The sequence below is a fragment of the Rhinolophus hipposideros genome (assembly GCF_964194185.1).
Source record: "Rhinolophus hipposideros genome assembly, chromosome: 16".
Classification (NCBI taxonomy): Eukaryota; Metazoa; Chordata; class Mammalia; order Chiroptera; family Rhinolophidae; genus Rhinolophus; species Rhinolophus hipposideros.
In genome coordinates, this window is record NC_138062.1 from 25,552,392 (window position 1) to 25,573,284 (window position 20,893).

Consider the following 20,893-nt stretch of genomic DNA (forward strand, 5'->3'; position numbering starts at 1 on the left):
ACACTGCTTTTCTCTTGCTCACTAGTAATGGGACAAGTCAACATTACATGCCTACTGATATGAAAGGAAAACAACATCACTCTGTAGCATTCCTGCCAGAAATGCAAAATCTGAATCTAATCGTCATAAAACATCAAACATAAATTGAAGGAGATGCTACAAAATAACGGGCCTGCATTTCTCAAAAATGTCAATGCCATGAAAGAAAGTGATTGAGAAATTATTCTAAATTAAGGGAGACAAGCCAAATGTAACAGCTGACTATAATGCATGATCTGAAATTTTCTTTTGTGGGGTCAAACATTACTGGGACAATTGACAAAATCTAAATAAATCTGTAGATTAGATAATTTAGCAATGTTCATTTTCTGATTTTGATAATTAGGCTGTTATATGTAAGAAAAATGTCTTTACTTTTAGGAAATACATTGAAGAACTTAGGGGTAAAGGGTCATTATATCTACAACTTAGTCTCAAACAGTTCAGAAAAAAATGTGTATGTGTGTGCGCGCACACACACACACAGATAGGATAGGATAGATAGAAAGGATAAAACAAGATTTGGAAAATCTGGGTGAAGAATATATGGGAATTCTTTATACAATTTTTACAACTGTTCTAGAATTTGTAATTATGTCAAAATTAAAACAAAAATACTTTCCTCTTCCCATTTACCAAGTGCTTTTCTTTAAGTAAAGCTATCCTGGGCAAATGTAGCCTTGGTGTTTCACTCACTGCATTTTTGAGTAAAATATCTATATTCATATTTACATCCGAATCTCCTACCTTAATTTTTTATAGCTATCATAAGGCTGACTTGTGAAGTTTTCTTTAGCAGTCCTTATTTTTGGTAAGATTTGTTCTAATTCATTTTTCTTTTCTTAACTCTGTAGATATGAATTTCCAGGAATATATGCATTAAACTTTGTTTTGAAAAATTCCCTTGGAGGCAGAGGCTCTCCCTCATTGAGAAGTGATCGACAGGTAAGCGTCTAAACATGGAACATTTTCTCTTTTGTGTGTTTCCCACGTGCTATTGACATCAGACTGTATCAACAACATTCCATAAAACATAACAAGTACACGAATACTGCAGAGCTCTCAGTACAGAATGAGGAAAAAGTAGGAGTGAAGTCTTTTGGGATAACTTCTTAGTGAAACATGAGCATCTTTATTTTAATGAGTGGGCTACAGGGGATTCGAAGATCATCTAGCAAGAGAGGAAACGTAGTATCTCGACATTTAAAAATTAGTTCATATATGACTTAATCTTGAAGCTAAAGAGTATTTGGCATTCTACGGATTAATGATAGTCATTATTTGAAGTAAAGAAAGTTACTATCTTACTATCATGTTCTAGTACCTGTTGAAGCCAGATACTATCGAATTGGGTTGAAATATGCCTGGATCATGCTAAGAAGGAACTAAAATCAGTAGCTTTAGTTCAATCCAGTGTATCACTTAGCTTTAAATATTGCCTATTATTTAATCAGTCCTTTGAATCATCCGAAGATCATGCAGTCATTCTAAGCTATATAGTAGCCATTGGATAAAGGAAATAATTGTAAAGTTGATAAAAACAATTCACATCTTCAGCTATGCTTCTTGTCTAAGCCAATAACCGACAGGCATCAGTGATGAAATTAAAATACTTGTAGGCATATGGTGAATCACTAGCTGAAAAAAAAGGTATTTCACTTCCTTTTTATGTTCAGTTTACTTTGGTGTTTATCTGTTCATTTTGCTCTGTATGTGATTATTATTTTCCTCTTAATTTTTTTTCTATCATTTTCTTGCCACTGGCACGTTCCCATATAAACATTGAGGGTTTCAGATTCAGGAACTTGTGTCCTTTGTACACTTTTTTCATTTTGTTATTCACACAGAATTCATCTACCAATAATATATTTTACTGTGACAGTTGTCCCGTAGTATCTGTTTTTCAAGTAACACTTAGTACTTATCTATTTGTTTTGTTTAACAGGGAAAGGCACCTGGACAAAGGTACTGGACCTCCAGATAAAAGATGTTCCTGATTTAAGGTCATTAATAGGTGGCTGAAAGAGCTTTGACTTTGAGAAACGTATTCTTAGTACAAATGCAACGTTGAATAGAAGGTAAAAGCATATAGAAAATATGCATTATAAGTAAACATCAGCTTGATGGATTGAATACCAGCATTAATAATGTGGTTACTAGAAGGTGGAAGAGAGTAGGTGATTTTTAACAAATATGGAACTGTAAACACCAAAGATATATATGCAACAGACAAGAGCACTGGTAGATACATCCTGTAGGCATCTGATGAAGATGTTCTTTTTTTTCTGTCAAGCATATGACAAAAAACTTGATAAACTCTTATTTGTTTAATAATATATTCACTTGTAGAGTATCTCTTGCTGATATACAAATCCAAGCTGGGCTACTCTTGTTATTTGTTTGAAGAGTACCTTACTTTTCTTTTACAATGTTATTTAAACATCAAGTTACTTATTCTGAACAATCTTTATGCATAAGCATACAGGTTAAGTTCAGGTTCAAAGGAGCAGTCTATCAATTACTTAGACAATTTTAATACATTTGTAGTATTCTCACTGAATTTGGAACAGTAGTAAATATCTGAATATTTTATCCTTTTCAAATAGGAAAAATTTTGAAAAGTTAATGGTACAGTGACCTAATACTTTGAATTCAAATTAAGTTCAAGGTGTGCTATAAAGCTATTACCACATTTTAGATCAGGTAACAACATGTAAGCACTTCTAATTAACTATCAATATTTTCTATTCCATGGTAAGTGGTATGGTGATGTTTTTGCAGTGATTTGATACAATAAAAATGTGATTAAGAATTTTAATGAATTACCCTGATAAGCCTGATTTTCCCTAGTGTGTATCATTAATATGATTCCCTTATCAGCACCCTGCCATACTCCTAATTTAATACTAGAGATTGACGTCACTGAGAGCCTGTTGTTACTTAACAAATGAGGAAAAAGAACAAGTTCCTGGGAACATGTATGTAAAATTTACTGTAAGTAAAGGTTCTGAATAGGAATGGAATTAAAATCCCATTTTTTGTTAAGATTTGTAATATAAACAAATGACCTCTTGTCACTTTGTCAGTTTATTATACGACAATATACATGGGTGAATTTCTTGAGGCATCTGTGTGAACTCTGCCAACTGGTTGGTTTTGGGAGTTTTCTTCCTTAGAGTCTACAGCACAAACGAAAGTGAGTGTATAACGGCAGTACAGTCTTTTTGACTTGTAGCTACTTCCAAACGTTTCTAGAGCTATGTTTTGTATTTACTTCCTCCTTTCTGATCTCAGAGGACTAAAAGTTTCTTACTCAACCCCATTTCTAACTCTCCCACCTGTGGTATTGATGGCATTGTTTCCCATCTCTTCGGGAACTGACTTACATAAGCTGGCCTGTTTTTCTTTGCTATATATTTTTCCTTACCCTTCATTTCCCTCCCTTTTACGAGTATATTCTTATGTACTCCCCCTTTAAAATAAACAAGAAACTTTTCATTTGATCCTCTCTCCTTTCCTTTACTGCAAAACTTTTTGAAAGAATCATCTCCACTTTGCCTAGCACTTTCCTTTGTCTAACTTACTAGTCTGCCTCAGCAGTCTGGCTGTGAAACTACTCCAGCACCTTCCTCATTGCCTAATCCACGGTCCCTTGACTCTCTTGCTAGTTCTTCTGCAGTGGACAACACTGAACTCGCCATCCTATTAAGACTTTCTTCAGCCTCTCATCCTTCTCCAGCACCTTGGCCACTCCTTCGTGTCGCCTTCCTTTCCTTTTGCAAAGCGCCGTCCCGGCTGCCTTCTCATCCCATTTTCTGTGCTGTTTTTGGGCAGTTTCATTTACTCCCAAGGTCTGAACTACCATCCAGACATTTCTGACTTCCAAATCTCTATCTTTTGCCCAGACTCCTCTCTAGAGATCTCGTTTCATCTATTTATCTGCCTACTTGACTTCCCCACTTGAAAAGCCATAGACTCCTGAAACTCAACATATCCAAAATTGAGCTAATTTTCGTCCTCCCATAAACCAGTTCTTACTCATCTCTTCCTGCTGGCAGTGAAGGGTTTCATTGGTTGTCCAGTTGTTCCAGCAAGAAACTTCAGAGTTATTCCTGGTCCCACCTTATTCCTCTCACCACTCCTACCACCATTAAATCTTGTCAGTTCATCTCCAGAAATATCTTTCAACTTGTTTTCAAGCCCCTCCATCTCACTTTCTACTGCCTTAGCCTAGCTCTTTTACATCTCTTCCCTGGACTAAGTGGTCTTCTAATTGGTCTCTGCTGCCAGTTTCTTTCTCTTCTCCCTCCAGTCATTCTCCACCCTGCCTCAGAGCTACCGTGGATCTTATCCCCCTTCCTAAAAGCCTCTTAAGGCTCTTGACTGCCTACAGAATGAAGCCTGAGCTCCCAGCGTGGTGCAAGAGGCTCTAAACTCCACTCTTAGAGAGGCATTCACCTTCTAATCTGGTTGAGCTGGACTCCTCATATGCTCTTTACAAAATATACTTGAAGCTCTTTAGTTTAAATACTGTATTGATGCTGTTTTCTTTTGTTTTTGTGTTGCCTGGTCTCAGCACCCACCTACCTCCTCTACTTGTGTATCTGGAAAACACTGACTCCCCAAGGTACAACTTACGAGCTTCCCCTTTTCTCACGTCCCCTGCCCCAGTTAGGATTGCTCCCTCATCAGTGTTCCAGCACTGTTAGCACATGCTGCTATTTCAGCACAACACAGAATTATGGAAGTTTATTGAGTCCTGTCTCCTCCCTCCCATGCTCTGTGTTCCATTAGGAAGGGAACTGCCTGTCATTCATTATTGTATTTCTGAGTGCCCACGAAGAATCCCAGATTAAGTATTTGATAAATACAAATTGAAGTTGATTAGGAATTAGAATTCACCTGTGCCCATTTACTGAATTTCCTACTCTTCTATGTGGAGCTTTCTGCCTCTTGCAAATTTAAATTTACATGACAGCTATGTACAATCAATGGATTGCTAAATGTGTTCCACATTGACAACTATTATGCAGCCATCATGAGTTCTTACCAGGTATTGCTCTTAAACAATATATGTATATCAATTCTTTAATCCCTACAACAACCGAATGAAGTAGGCATCATCTTTACCATCATTCGTATTTTAAAGAAGAGAACTGAGACCAGAGGAGTTAAGTAACGTGCCCAGAGTCACAACACTAGGAAGTAAAAGAATCAGGATTTGAATCCAGGCAATTTAGCTACAGAGAAGAAATGTTCAACCATTACCCCATACTGATTCCGTTTGTAGTGTGCTGACCCAGCCCACCTGTTGTTCTTATTTGGGAGCAACAAACATACGAGGTCTGACAATTAATTTCGCAAACCCATCCTAGAAAAAGTGCTACACACCTCATTGCTGAATATCACCATGGTCACCTTCAAAGACTCCCCTTGGGAAGCTATGCATCTATGCCAGAGCCTAGTCCACCCTTCACAGCAATTTTGGAACTCTTTTTGTGGAATGGCCATCAGAGCTATGGTCGTATTACCCTTGATGTCCTGAATGTCATCAAAATGTCTTCCTTTCAATATTTCCTTTATCTTTGGGTAAAGAAAGAAGTCATTGAGGGCCAGGTCAGGTGAGTAGGGAGGCTGTTCCAACAGTTATTTGTTTACTGGCTAAAAACTCTCTCACAGACAGTGCTGTGTGAGCTGGTGCATTGTCGTGATGCAAGAGCCATAAAGTGTTGGTGAAAAGTACATGTTGTTTAACTTTTTCATGCAGCCTTTTAAGCAGTCGGAAATAGTAAACTCAGTTAACTGTTTGTCCAGTTGGTACAAATTCATAATGAACAATCCCTCTGATAGCAAAAAAAGGTTAGCAACATCGATGCAACAAGTTCTCAAACTTAATTGTCAGACCTCGTATGTGTTAGAACATGAAATAATTATGAGCAAAGAGCAAATGTCCTGGTTTATTCTTTGTGAAAGTTAAAACTAATTGAATATTAAAATTATAGTGATTTCTGATTCATACTCCGATGTGGATGAGAACAATCTCACAGATTTTTAATCTTTAAAGAAAAAGTCATTGAATTTGATTTCCGTATTCTGTGTGATCCAATTTCAGTTCCACTCACATTCTTTACATGTAAAGTCTGGGTGTAAATAAAACGAAAGTAATTTCATGTAATCTGGCTAAAAGGTAAGTTGTTGTAGAGGGTAACCAGGATAAAAATAAATGAACAGAATTCAAACACACAGTTTCATGCCTCCAGAGAACAGAGGCAGCCTGGTTCTGAAGGAGAGAGCTACCTGCTTGGAGTTCACCTAGTTAAGAAGTCTAAGACTTCTCAAATTTAAATTTAAAATCAAATTTCCCTTCTTTTATAATTGCTTAAACTGTTTAAGTATGACTCACCTTTAGCTGAATTACATTGAATTTTGTTTTTGCCATAGAGTGGGACAAGAGTAAAAAAAAATGAAAGTCTTCCCTTCAAATTAGCTAGAAATTGAAGAGATGTTACTGTTTTCAAAAAAACATATCAATAGTATATATTGCTACAAAATATTGATGTTTACAATCATTTACAATTTCTGTACAGTTGAATATGTATTATCGAAAGAGCCATTGGTTTCGAACACCAACTGCTGCCAAATTCTTTTGTCTCCTGTCCTTCTTGTGTAATTACTGTTTTCCTGGAGTATGAGTGATTTCTTTCTTCTTTTTTCTTTTTTAATTCAATGAGGCATTGCATTTTTAAAACAGTTCTTTTAAAACAGACCTATTTAGATTTTCTAAGTACTGGACAGTGATTTATTTTCTTTTTCTGGTAATTCCTCACTGTGAACATTCACCAAGAACAACAGTTAAGACTCTCTGAAGGGCCTGAGTAATTTGAGTTTCATAGGCCCGTGGATAACTCACACTTGGAGGAGTTTGGAGAGCACCTCATTCTAATATAGCTCAGGGCACTTTACAAGGTTTGTTAGGCCTCAAGCGTCTCAGTGATCTCACCAGCCATCAGATATGAGTATCTAATGCTAAGCCTGATGTTAAGTTCTGTATTCATTGACCTGTCATTATAGCCTTAGGGTGTCTGTGCATTTAGAAAGGATTTTTGAAATATAATAATATGGCATTTATCACTGTTCCTGGTACTTAGTGTTACTGGTGACTGCCAATGTTGTCCTGTGGAGGATAGCAATACCTGATTTCTCTGTACATTTCCTCTATGAATACAGTGGTTGTCGTAATTGACTTTTGAATATGTAGTCAAGGCTATTGTCATATTTGCTTTTGTTAACCTGGGTCACCTAATATCCACACTTATTGTTGCTTCATAATGATAAACTAGAATCAAAAGGAAACGAGATGAATTTATAAGCTTGTTGCTGTGTCTGCTTCAAGTTATTAAGAGCTAACATGGTTTGCCATTTTATTATTTGTATTTTAAAGTGAAATATGATTTATGTGTTGGGCATCTCAACATTTTTAGTCCTTCCTTGGTATTATGTCATTTTATTATTTCTAAAATGGACATTTGGGGAGGGGTTATACCTTGTGAGAGAGATTTTCAAACAAACAACAGGTTTTTACCTTTGTTTTTATGAATTAGAAACGACTTCATTGGCTGTGAGTGAAAAGCTTTCAGAGCTCAAAAGCTTCCAGATCTCCTGTGTGTGATGCCCTTGTGCGGCTGCCTACTGTCACTCTGCCTTGCACTCAACTCCCAAACACTGATGGTGCCTGCGTTCTGCTCATCCAGGTGGCTCTGTGCCGAGTCATCAGAAGGAGTCTGTGAGTCAATGTTCTGTCTGCCCTGCACTTTTGGGTGATTGTGCTGTCAAAGCACAAAGGGAAAAGTACTTCTAACTTATTGTATTTCTCTGAAGAATAATACAAATGATATTATACGTGATGTATCACATTATGAAGCTTCATACACGGCTGCAGTATATTTGATTCTGTTTAATCCTCTAAACACCCTCTGAAAAATTACTCCCATTTTAGAAAGACAAAATAGAGGCTCAGAGGTACCAAATGCCTAGTCTGAGTTCATTTAGCTCTAAGTGGCACCACCAGGCCTTAAACTCGGGATTTCTGCCTCCTTTACATTACAGCTGCCTTAATTAATAAATTAACAATTTATTCTAAGCTACATTCATTTTGGTCATGATTCTTCATAATATTAAAGGTAAATTCTTTGCTATGTTCAGCATACTTATTTTGCTGTTGGCAAAAAAAAAAAAAAAAAAAAAAAAAAAATCCCCCACTAAATCCTGTCTTACTGGAGCTGCAGCCTTTAATCTTTCCAAAGACAATCAGCGGGATTGAGGCCCTTGTAATAAGGTGCCAGCCAACCAGGAAGCTGGGGAAATCTTCCTCCCAGGAGGTAACTGATTCCTATTAGCCTAACACTCCAAGGATCGCTGAGTTAGGAAGCTCCATGAAAAAGTGTCTGCTCTTTTTCCTCTGCTTCCAGAGAGAAGTTCATAAAAGGCTTTATTCTCTCCACCTCCTTAGAGTTAGCTAGTTAGGGCCTCTGGTTGTGTCCATAGGCCCAGACCTAAGTTTATGTAAACGAACTGAAGAAAAACGAACAGAAGAAAAACAAATGTGAAGATTATCGTTATTTATGCACTCAATGATTTAACCTAAAAGAAATTAAGAGTAACAATAAAGGTATCTTAAAGGAGGACAATCATTTAAAACCATGAAGTTTCGAAAACCAGATTTATCAGACTTAGGGCCCAGAGGAAGGAAGAAGGTCTAAGGTAAGAAGTCTGGGACACTGCCCAGGTTCTGCTTCTGACTGTTTGCCCTGGGGCAAGACATTGAGCACCTATTCTACGCACCTGACCCAGATTCCTGTGTCTATGGAGGGTGGAGGACTCCTGGCCACTTAGGGGCAAGGGCCTTCCTTCCTTGTGAGGGTATACTGCTAACCAAAACCTTAACTAGACCTTTATCTCACTATTGCAGTGACATAACTGCTATTAGAAATTGGACCCATTGGCATTCAAGAAGCAGGGAAATGAAGTCTGAGTTTGGCATTTCATTGAACTTCCAGGGAAAGGCACAGCACCTGACCTATAGCAGGTACTGGGTAAATGAATAGATGACAGGTGTCTGAACTGATGGGCGGTCAGGTCTTTGCCAGTGGTGGTGGACCTGGGGGGCAAGTAACCCATGGTTGCGTATTGATCCACCCTAACATGGTGACGGAAACAAAGTTATATAATATAGCCTCAGTTTCGTCCTGTGTAAAATGGAGATACTTCACCAGTTCACACAGTTATGAGGAGTAAATGAGAAAATCCTTCGCTCAGTGCTGAGCACCCTGGAAACACAATGCTGTGATCGTATCCTTCACTCCAAACCCTTCTCTGAGGAACAGGGAGGCTCCAGAGGTAGGATGTCTGCTGGGAGGAAATCCATTAACCTTCCAGGTTTTTGCTGAACTCTGCACCTTTTCCCTGAGAGTGGGATCTCTTTCTGCTGGGACCTGAGCAATGAGGTCCAGGGCTGGAAGGTGAAGCCAGGAAGCTAAGTAGGGCTCTGTGAGCCCCGATTTCAGCCTCCTTTGCGCAAAGACCCAGCGGACTCTTGGCAGCTGGGAGTAAAGGTCTTCGGGCCAGAGAATCGCAGCTGGGAGGGCCCAGGGTCATGGTCTGGGCCGCAGACCAAGAGATACTGTCTCGCGGTCGCTGTCTTTCACGGAAGGAAGCGGGGAGGGAGGGGGCAAGATGAGAGTTGACCTTTCAGTGCAGTGTATGTGTTGACCAGGTAAGCCTCAGCTCTTTCAGAATCATCAGACCTGGAGACCCATTCACTTGCATTTAAAGCGTTTGAAACTTGTTGAAAGAACATGCCATGCAATCTGAGACACAAGAGGTCTTTTTAGCAACCCGGCAGGATTCTCCCCTTTCCAAATAACGCGTTCTGGACTTTTCCTTCTAACAGCAATTGTCTTCCCATAGTTTAGCTAAATTTGATGCAGGCAGGGTGAGTCTCTTAGTGTATAAATGTATTTTTATGAAGTGTGCCTCTATGGAGCCATCAAAAGCTGTCCCTCAGCCACAGAAATAAATGCAAGTCTGAGAACGTTGAGAATTTGCCTTTTGCAACATTACAATGGTTGTTGAAGAATAGAGAAAGGGGGGGGGCAATCTGTTCAGCCAACAAGAGCTCCTTTGACGCTGTATTTTCAGTTGAAACGTAGTCTAATCCTCACTAACCCCTTCCCGCTTAAGAAATCAAAAACATGAAAAAATAGAGATTTTCCACTGCCTCCTTTGGGTTACCCCCAGCCGAATTCCCGGTGAGTGGGGTACGGGGACAGGGCTGCGTTGCGGCAGTTTCACTGAAAAAATTATTTAATGGCATAATATTCTGGCTTAAAAACCGGGAGTTATCAGGGCCAAAAATAACCATTAAGAAACCATGGACACTTTCCACTCTCATTCATTTCCAAAGACAGCAGAATGCCTATACCTTAAGCAACCTTCACCAATTCATGCCTCACATTGATCTTTCTTCCTTAAGTGACTTCCTTTCCAGAGGCAGCCGGCAGCCAAAACATTAACCCCACCCGGAAAAGAAAGAAAACTTAAAGGCAAATCATCTTGGCACTGCCGGCTTCTCACAGAAAGCCCTGGGGAATGCAGCTACTGATGGTCTTTGGGTGATCACGCCTTAATATTTTTTGCTCTAAAAGGGTCCTCTGTGAAGTCCTGAGGCAGTTCTCCATGCTTTTGTCTCCCGCAAATTCCCTGGATAGCGACAGTGCCAGGCGTTATAAACCGTGTTAGTGACCACCAGAGACGGAAATCGCTAATTACTAAGTTCCTTCTCATCTCCCAGGACCCTTTGGCTCTTGACACAAGAGGCTCTGGGCTCCACGCTTTCCCAGAGCTGGAGGCGACTCGCGCGTTCAGGGCCCGAGAGTCCGACGTGGGGTCTGCAGTTACCGCGCACGCCGAGGTCTAGACCAGACTTTAAAAAATGTCCCCAGATTTTAAATCCAGCAGCTGAGTGAGAGTGCTGCTGGAAGCCAATAAGCACGCCTGTGCAGCAGCGTTTCATTAGTTTCAGCAACTCGCTAGCCCGGCGCTTTTCTTTAAATTTTTTGGGGGAGACTGGGATAATAGATGATTTAAAATTTCCACATCCACTGCCCCTCTCCCCTTCTCCACCTTCTTTCGATTACTTTGTGGGAAATGGAGTTTTTTTTTTCTCTTTGCTAGGATTATGAGTCGAGATCGTTTGTGAAGTGAACAAAAGTCACGGGCAAACGGGACAACTGGGACAGAGCACTGATGGCAGACCGGGGGTGGGAGCAAAGGCCTGGCCTCCGAGGATAATGGAGAGCCGGCCTCCTCCCCTCCGGGTCGCCATGGTCCCCTTCATCTTCCAGGTAAGATGAATGGCCCTCCATCCATCATCCGCAGCGCAGCGAGCCTCCCCAGGAGAGCGGAGGCTCTGCTTGCTGATGAAACCTATTAGGCCCGAACTGCGAGGCTTTGTGGAGCCAAGTGAGGCTCTCCATTGTGGCCTTTGTCCGCAGAATGGAGGCATTTGCATAATGTATTAGCACTGGAACTCTGCGTTGGGTCGGGACACCGCGTGCCCAACCTGGAGCAGAGGGCGCCTCAGCCTCTACCCCACCCCGCGGCTCCCCGTTCCACCCGAGCCAGTACACCTGGGTCACCTGGGTGCCTGCACCTGGGTGCAGGCGCTCGGCAAGGAACTCAGCGTCTCCTCCTTCCTTGGCCACCTCTAGGAGGCTGTGGCAAAGTTTGGGAACCGAAGCTGGATCCACGTGACCCTGAAGCCGGAGAAGTGAACTTGAAAAGAATCCGGCTTTCCAGAACGTTAGAGGCTTCGCTGTTTTTCAAGCTGACGGTTGGGAGCCGCGCGCTTAACGGTCACTGGTGCCTCGGATCGCGGAGGCACTTAGGGTTCTAATCGCGGGCGCGCGAGGGATCTGGACGCGTCGGTTGCTATCCGACTCTCGCAGGCTGAAAACAAGGGGGATTCCGGCATTTAAAGCGGAGGAGGTTCCGCGGCGTGCGGGACATCGGCTCTACCGAGTTTAGCAAAGAATCCACAGGCTTTCCAGGCGCGCACACTTCTCAGAGTACATGCAAAGACTTCAGTCCGCCGAGGTCTCCCGTTATCCTACCCTTTAGGGGGAGGTAGTTCTGCTCAGGAATCTCGCCCAAGGGGACTTTCCACCAAACATGTTTTTCGAAGTGCCCTTAACATGCCCGGGTTCAGACAGGTGCAGTCTTTCCTGCGGCCTCAGCTCGGCCTCTCCTCTCCAAAAACGGCTGCTTAAAGGTTGGAAGCGCTTAGGTCACTAGTGCAAGAGGGAGCCAGTCTGGAAGGAGTCACTGTGCAGACCCCCGAAGCCCGAAGGCTGCCTTTCCAAAAGCTAAGGTCCCGCGCGCCCCTTGCTGCGAGCAGCGCTGCCGCGGGCGCCCAACCAGCGCTCCTGCGGGGTCTGTGACGACGTTTGGCCCCACCCCCTACACTGATAAAAGGCCTCGGCGAAGAGGGCACCCTGGAGCACGGCGCTCGCTCCTGTGCTTCTGCACTGCACGGACCCCAGGTGCCCTTCTTTGCTTGCTTCTAGCAGCGCGGGTCTCACTGTCCCCGCGGTCAGCCGCTGCCAGTTCCTCCTCCTCCTCAGTCCCCTGTGTGGTGCGACCAAGCCAATCTGCAGGCTTCTCCCCCTTCCTTTTCCCTCTCCCTCCCTCCTCAGCAGCCGCGGTCCCCCGGGCACTGGGCCGCTGGCCCGCAGGTGAGCCGCAGCGCAGCGCCCCTAGTAGGCGAGCTCACCTTGCCTGGCTCGGCCTGTGTCGGAGCGGCGGGGTCCCACCAGGCCTCCCTTCTCCCTGCAGGATGAAGAACCCAATGCTCCAGGCAGTGTCCCTACTGCTGGAGAAGCTGTTCCTCTTCTCCAACTTCAAGCTCTTCAGTTCGGGCGCCCCGAGCGAAGACAAGGCGAGGAACAGTTTCTATGATATCAACTCTTTTCACCGCGGAGACGTGCTGGAGGTGCCCCGGTTCCACCTGACCCACTATGGCATCTACCTGGGCGACAACCGTGTCGCCCACATGATGCCCGACATCCTATTGGTCCTGACGGCCGACAAGGGGCTCACGCAGACGGTGGTCTCCAACAAGCGTCTCATCCTCGGTGTCATTAGCAGGGTGGCCAGCATCCGCGTGGACACAGTGGAGGACTTCGCCTACGGAGCCGAAATCCTAGTGAATCACCTGGACAACACTCTCAAGAAGAAGGCGCTGCCCAATGAAGAGGTAGCAGAGAGGGCGGAGGAGCGGCTGGGTTTCACTACCTACAGCCTACTGTGGAACAACTGCGAGCACTTCGTGACCTATTGTAGATTTGGCACCGCGATCAGCCCCCAGGCAGACAAGGTACGGTGGCGGCGTGTGACTCGCCCTTGGTCTTGGCCAGGACACCCCCTCCCATTCCTAACCTTTTCTTTTCCCTGGGATCAGGAAATGAGTTTTAGATTGAGTAAGGAACGCTCTGGTGTTCCTAAGAGCAAGGCCAAGTAAATAAATGGAGATGTCCCTTACAAGATGTCTCAAAAGGCACGGTGAAAGAGTGTGGCAATACAGTCCCACTGACCATAGTTCCAAGAGAGCTGCTGCAGAAGTCGTCAGGGTGTCCACCCACCGTAGTTTGCAACTGATCCCAAGAACTGCAATCAGAAGGAAGGTGCCCAGAGTTTATATTTAATCCCTAACACTATATACAAATAAATGGTGCCTTTAAAATAAGGAAGTTTGCAGTGTTCTCCCTATCTAAGCTGTAGGCAGTGAGTGAGTTCCCTTTGCTTAATACAAACTATCAAAATTCCCAGTAAAAAGACCTCCCTGGTAGATCCCTACTCCTGTGTCCCGGCTTTAAACAAGTCTTTTCCTGGATATTGAATTCTTTCTGTGTTGGCTTTAATCCCCATCAAGACATCCTCATGGTTAACCACCCCCCAAGATGGGTTAGATTGTTTATGGGTTTCCCAGAGATCAAAACAATTGGTTTTCAAGAAGAGCCATTAAAAGTTGGAAGATAATTTTTATGGGTGCTTAAAACAATACAAAACAAAAAATTAGAATTTAAGATGATTAAATTAGCCACAAATCCAGAGGGGGGAAATGGATTTTTATTTCCTTTCGAAATCTCTTAAGGTTTAAAGGTAGCTAACATTTTAAGCCTGCAACTTCCTGTGCAATTAGAAGATTTCTCAGCCTAGCCTGCAGTTAAAGAGGTATTGCTAATGTTCACTCTTAACAATGGAAGCCTAGGTAATCTAAATGAGCTTCAAGTTTCACCTTTTGCATTGTGATACTTTTTGGACCAAAAGAATTTGAGTCCATGTAACCAATATTTTATTGCTCCACATCTTGATTAATTTTTTGACTCGTATGGGAAAATCTTTCCTTGGTGGCAGTGCATGAAAGTATTATGAAACTCCTTGTGATTATTTATAGAACCACAATAGGCTCAATCTAGGAATGCTTTTCTAAGTAAAATAAAAACACAGTTAGAGCACTGTGCAGTGATTCAAGAATCACAGCTCCAGTCCAGGCCTGTTGAGAAATGAACTTCACCTCATTTGCAAACACTGGTTCCAAAAGCATACAAAAGGAAACACGTCAGATTTATTTAGGAACAAAGCAAATAATTTCTCTAAGGAAAACAGTATTTCTAACTGGTAATTAAGAGTTACCCTTTCGTGGAACACATATAGCTCTGTATTATATATTTCTACAGGAAAACAGTACAAGTGCTTTTTTTTAAGGTAGTAAAATATTTAATATGCATGAATAACTAGTTGGAGTAGTTTTTCATCTTGGAAACCGTAGGGTTTTACAGAAGTAGAGAAGGGTTTTAATTGCTGTTGCTGCATAGCACCTCTTGTAAAACTGAGTTTTTGTCTTCACTTTGAATGGTCTAACAAACAATTTGGCCACAGAGTAGATTTCCCGGGAAAAAAATCCGCATCCCAAATTTTCCAATTCTAAGAACTGTTTTTTGAACATGCCATGTAAGAAGTAGGTCATTAATACTGAAGGAGGACTGGTTTCTTCTTTTCAGAAACATAAGGAATTCCTTGATTCTTCGTTTGAGTTTTGAATTCTCATATATACAACTCTTGACAGCCTAACATGAGAGTCGCAAAGTTGTCTCTTACTTAAATTTGAGTTTACAAAAACTCTCAAGAGCACTTTCCCTCATGAAAACACTGCAACTAATTGGAAAATGAACTGGAAAAGAATCTTTCATATCTTTGTAGTGATTATTTTTTTTACAAGTTTAGAAATCATAAAATTAAGGGATTTTTTTATATTGCTGTTAACAATTTCAGTGTTTCATGAACTACAAAGCCCTTTAATTAGTAATTATTACTATTTTTTATGATTTTCCTACTTTTATGTGTATGTTTTTATTTTTGTTTTACTTTGCTGATATTGCTTTTCAGAGCCAAAAGTGAATGCAAATACTGCTTTTAATTTCTGGGGATTCCATGCTCAGAACATGCCCCTACAGAGTTCTTACCACCTCTAGAAATACAGGACATTTCCTCCTGTTGAGCCTCACTAAACATGCCTGATGGGCTGATGGCCAAGTGAACAAAAATGGGACATTAGAAATGAGAAACTCCTTGACAAAACCTGCTTTTCTGGGAAAGAGAGTACACAACGATTCTGTTCTCCTTAATTAAAAATTATTGGGAAAAAGATAAAAGCAGCATAGTGGTATCAAGACAACTTACTCATTTACCTAAATGTGTATCTTCCCATTATTTGCCAAACAACTTTTCTCATTGTCCATCCAGAAAACGTCATTCAGTTTGATCATCACCACTTGACTGTGTATTTGTACTCAGTGTTTTGTTGGTTTAGTAAAAAGAGACAAAATATATGTTTGACATATAAAAAGACTAACATTGCAGTTACATATTATATACGTGTAGAGATAAGCTTACAGTCAAGATAGTGTTAGAACATGTGAGACTTATGCATTCTACCTGTTAAGAATTTGGAGACCTAGTTGTCCAATACTATATAAGCCACTATAGGAGACCCTAAAATCTTATACTAATGTCATGTCTAGAAAAGGAGCTTAAAATTAGTATGAGTAGCAAAACTCATATAAAAATGGAGCAATTAACTGCTAAAATCTGCCCTGATAGTGGTGAGGTAGAGATAATCATCAGCAGATGTAGCAGTAATAATTGTAATACCTTACATTTAGAAGAACACAGAGTACTTTGGTATAAAACATTTCATTTGAGCCTCACAACAACCTCACTATCCCATGGAAAAGAGGGTAGTCCGGACAGGTTAAGTGATTTACTTGAGGTCACTGAGAAAATAAGAAGTAGACACTGGATTCAAATGTAGGCCATCACTTCTGAGTAAAATTAGTTTTTTAAGAAAAAAAACTATACATATGAGAAGAATACACCCTTCAGGGTTAGGGGTCATATTTAATTTATCTTTCCAGCAGCCAATATTTTTTTCATCACATAATTGTGAATTTGTTTAATTTATTTAGGCAGGGAATGGGATTTGACAACAAAATTAGACTTTCCATGCCTATAGATTTGAGACTTATAAGAAAGTTATCATTGATATCACCAGATTTAGCATGGTAAATTGTAGGAATTGAATTGACCAATAATAATATGCTGAATTTATATTTGCGATTAGAGAGCTCTTCACCTAATTTTAGAATATTTTATTGTTATTGATAAGCAGTTTAATGTTTGTAGCCTTTAATCCTTAATAACTTTTATGTGGTTACATTCTCTGTAGTTTTCCACAAAAGTTCTATGTTTACAAAGGCAACTGCCATTACTAACCCAGTTGTTTAACATGCTGTTTCAGCTGCTATGGGTTGTGGGATCAAGAAACATCTTAAATTCTTTCATAAGTCATAAGAAGAATTCTGGTTCTTCTGGTAGACAGAAAATAGCTGGGAAAATGGTGCTTTATTATTTGGTATACAATTCTTCCTAGGCTTAGCCACCTTTTCTAATATTCTTAAATTTTATTTTCCAGTTTTGTGAGATATTGAAGATAATTATTCGTGATCAGAGAAGTATTCTTGCCTCAGCAGTCTTGGGATTGGCATCTATAGTCTATCTGGGCTTGACATCATATACGGCCCTTCCTGCAATTTTTATTCCATTGTGCTTATGGCTGGCTGGCTAACTTCACATCAGCGGGTCAGTATGTGTATTCTGTGTGTGAAAGTTTATGAAGCACAAATCAGTATAAGTTTCATCGTCGAGGAAAATGTGACCTGTAACACTGTCAGGATGAAAATGTGATTAAGAATCACAGGAAGTGCTTACTGTGTAAGCCCAAGAACAAAGGCTTTCTGGTCTTCCTCAGGCAATTCCATTTCAAAGCACTGGGAACATGACGACTTGTGATAGAATTCATCATTTCCAGAAAACCAGCCCTTAAGATGATGGCCACAGGAGATTATTTGCGTTAGTTTTTCTCCTGTAATCATTGATCTTCTCTGTTAGGCCTGCATTTGAAGACTGGAAGACTTACTGAATGAGATCACTAACTTTATTGTAAATTTATCTTGTTTAATTGTAAAATTTATATTAAACTGAAAGAATTTCTCATGTTCAGATGACAACATGTTTGATGATTGGCCAAAAAAATTTGCAACCTTTTTTTTCATGTATCATATATAATTCTCAACGAGTCAAGAATATTTTCATTATTTGAAACCAGATTAACAAAGTTATGGTTTAATGATAAAGTAACTGACAGTATAGAAATCTTGTTTTTCTGCAGAAATGGCTACTATAGCATCAGTTGAACAATTTGATTTGGCTTTACTTAATAGGAAGCCTGGCATTCATTTTTTTTTTTTCCTTTTATGTGTCACTGTGGTTACTTTAAACCACTCTGAGAAGTAAATGGATATTGGACTGAAGTAATTTGGGTACTTGGAGTGTGTATATGCCAATTAAATATGCAGATACTCACATACACTCAGATTGATAAGAAACAAATTAAGTTTGTTCTTGATTGCTTTATTATCATACCAGTGTGGTTATTATAGAACATTTGTAGAGGTGAATGTTAAAGCAAGTTAAATCCACTTTCTTAAGCCCTTGCCTGTGGTGTAACTTGCATATATGTCATTGGATGGTTTAACTTTTAAAGCAGTAACTAACGTACTGTATAATTTTTTAAAAGCCCTCAGATTTGTTTTCTAGTCAGTTTTCTCCATTTCATTGCCAGTAAGCTTCTATCCTCAAAAGAAGGATGCCATAGTAGGATATAAACCCAAAATAAGTAGGACCAATGTACAACTGTCAGAAATAATTTTTAAGTGTCTTAGTACTGCCAGGCTTGTAAATTGATTACACCGAGGCTGTTTTAACATCAGAGTTGAGATGTAGCAGTGTTAAAGCAAACATTCAAGTACTTTTCCAAAATTCTAAAATTAAGCCACAATCTAGACTTGTATTTCAAGTATTAAAGTCACTTTATAAACTATCAAGAATAACAAAATAACGAGTCACATAATGGGTGGTATGAGGAGGGTGGGGTCAGTCACTCAGTGATCCAACCAGAACAAATTTAAAAGCAGATTTTAGTATAACTGATGTTTTATCACCACTCATTTACCCACAACAAATTCAGTTGGAGTTTAATAATTAAGCTTTTTGTTTAATCATTTAAATTGAAACATGAAATGGCAACACCACAGCATAATGTTGTTCTATGGGTCTACTCCAATGACTTAAAATTGTTTTAACTATGTGTATATGTAAAAATAACTGCCACGAGAAGTCCATTTTATTAGTTTTTTTTCCACTCTTAGCAATTGTTTAAGTCATTTTTAAAAAATATGGTGTCTTCCTAAATAACAACTTTTTGCAGACTTTAGTATTGCAGATAGCAAAAACCAGTCTGATGTTAAATCTGTGTTCAAAGATAATGATGCCAAGGGAAGTATTAATACGGTTGAGATGAACATAATTAGTATCGACTCACTTCATATTCTTAAAGCAAGATTAAATTAATCATTTGTTTGCGTGATCACTATATGCCAGGCACTGACCTGTTGCAATTTCATGGTCTAGAATTATTATCTTTTAACTACATAGTAAAGTGTATACAGTACTATGGGAATACAGGGGAAGAAGACATTAAATTGTCAGAGAAATCTCTCTGAAGGAGGCGCTGCTAGCATTAAGCTGAGAAATAGCAAGAGGTGATCTTATCATACTGATGTGGTATTCCACTACTTATGGGAAGAGGGAACTGGAAGGAAGGTTTTATTTACTAAATGTTCCACAACACTAGAGTTTTTTGAACTTAGGAGAAAAGGAGAGTTTTTGTTTTGTGGTGCTCAGTTCGCTTAGTTGCTTAACTAGCTAGAACAAGATGTAAATATCCCTGATTGTGGTTGTGGAAGAATCCCTGAGCCATTAATATGTCTTGAATGAATTTCAAGACTGGACTTCATCAGTTAAGAGTCATCCTTATGATCCTGCAAGTACCTTATGTTTTTAAACTTCTAACTTGTGAAATGACAATCAAGTAGTTTCTGATGCAGTGTTTTGTTGTGTATTTTGTTTTTCTGCCATACCTAGATGAAGGCTAAATAGGGATACTGGGTCTAAGATGAAATAATGCAAGAGTCAGGTACTGTGCAGGTGTTAGGGATGAAAAAGTGAATGAGACATGGACCTTTTCCTCAAAGTTTATATCCACGTGGACGTAGAACTATTAAGACATTATGCAATAGAGCTGATTGAAGGCATGAAAAAGTTGTTGGTTCTAACTTAACAGGACAAAATTATAGGGACTGAGACTTGGCAAAATGAGGTGTTTTCCCGGGGGGGGGGCAGATTTGGGCAGGACATTCGACACAATGGGAACGGCATGAGCAAATGCGTGAAAACTGCCCACAAGTGCCTGGCACATAAGTGCAAGGCACCTACTGTTCGTTGATTGAAAGCATGAAACTCTGTTGGGCATTCAGGCAAATGCAAGTGGTTCAGAGGCTAGAGCAGAGCAAGGCTGATGAGGAGAGATGTCGGAAAAGGAAAGCAGCGGTCATGTGATGCAAATCTTGTGTAGACCAAGAAGTGTGCACTTAATGAACAGGCGATGGAGATTTGGGATTCAGAAAGGCTAACTCCCAAAAGTAGGGAGGAAGGGTGGGGACACGGGGCAAGACAGAATAAGGGGATCTAGTATGGAGACTAGCTATGGTCCTCAGTCTCTCAAAACAGGATCTGTAATTGTGAGTGTGGAGCGCAGACATGTCAAGGAAGTGTCAAAAGACTTTAGCCAAATCCTTATGTGTGAGTAACTCTTGGTGGGATGTCAGGGAGGAATCATTCATCTTCTTCGCTGCCAGCAAGTTGGTTTCTGAAAAACAAGTGACTATGGCGACTGTGTGTATATTGGGTACTCCATATCTTTGTTCTGCTAGATATATTTCTTTCTAAGGACAAGCGAAGAAGTAGAAAAATAGAGTAAAAAATGTTTACTTGTTTAAAAAATATATTGTTTTTCAGAATATATATTTCTTAGTTTTCCATTTTCTATTTCATACTATTACTGTCAAAAAGAAAAAAAATGTTTTTCCAGCAATATCAAAGTTATACCAATGGCAAAGCTCTTTTGTCATAGATGAGAAGCATATAAGAAGTGATAGTTGCCAATCTTCTGTTTTATATGATTTATTTAGAGAATTTTACCAAACCAAGATCTGTTAGCTCAACTAATTTTATATTTGGTATACGTATATGTTAAATAAAATCAATTTTACATACTGTC

The 20,893-nt window shown here is 40.2% G+C and overlaps 1 protein-coding gene across 1 annotated transcript; it reads left to right on the top strand.

Annotated features, from left to right (window-relative positions):
- Positions 1 to 12,598: 12,598 nt before the first annotated feature.
- Positions 12,599 to 20,893, top strand: LRAT (lecithin retinol acyltransferase). Its single transcript, XM_081076832.1, has 2 exons — positions 12,599 to 13,471; positions 17,129 to 20,893. Exons 1-2 carry the CDS (start codon positions 12,932 to 12,934, stop codon positions 17,279 to 17,281), a joined length of 693 nt encoding a protein of 230 aa, XP_080932958.1. The 5' UTR covers positions 12,599 to 12,931; the 3' UTR covers positions 17,282 to 20,893.

Coding starts and splice junctions, on each gene's coding strand:
- LRAT (XM_081076832.1), top strand. CDS start 12,932: ATGAAGAACCCAATGCTCCAGGCAGTGTCCCTACTGCTGGAGAAGCTG. Junction 13,472..17,128: donor TCAGCCCCCAGGCAGACAAG/GTACGGTGGCGG, acceptor TTTATTTTCCAG/TTTTGTGAGATATTGAAGAT.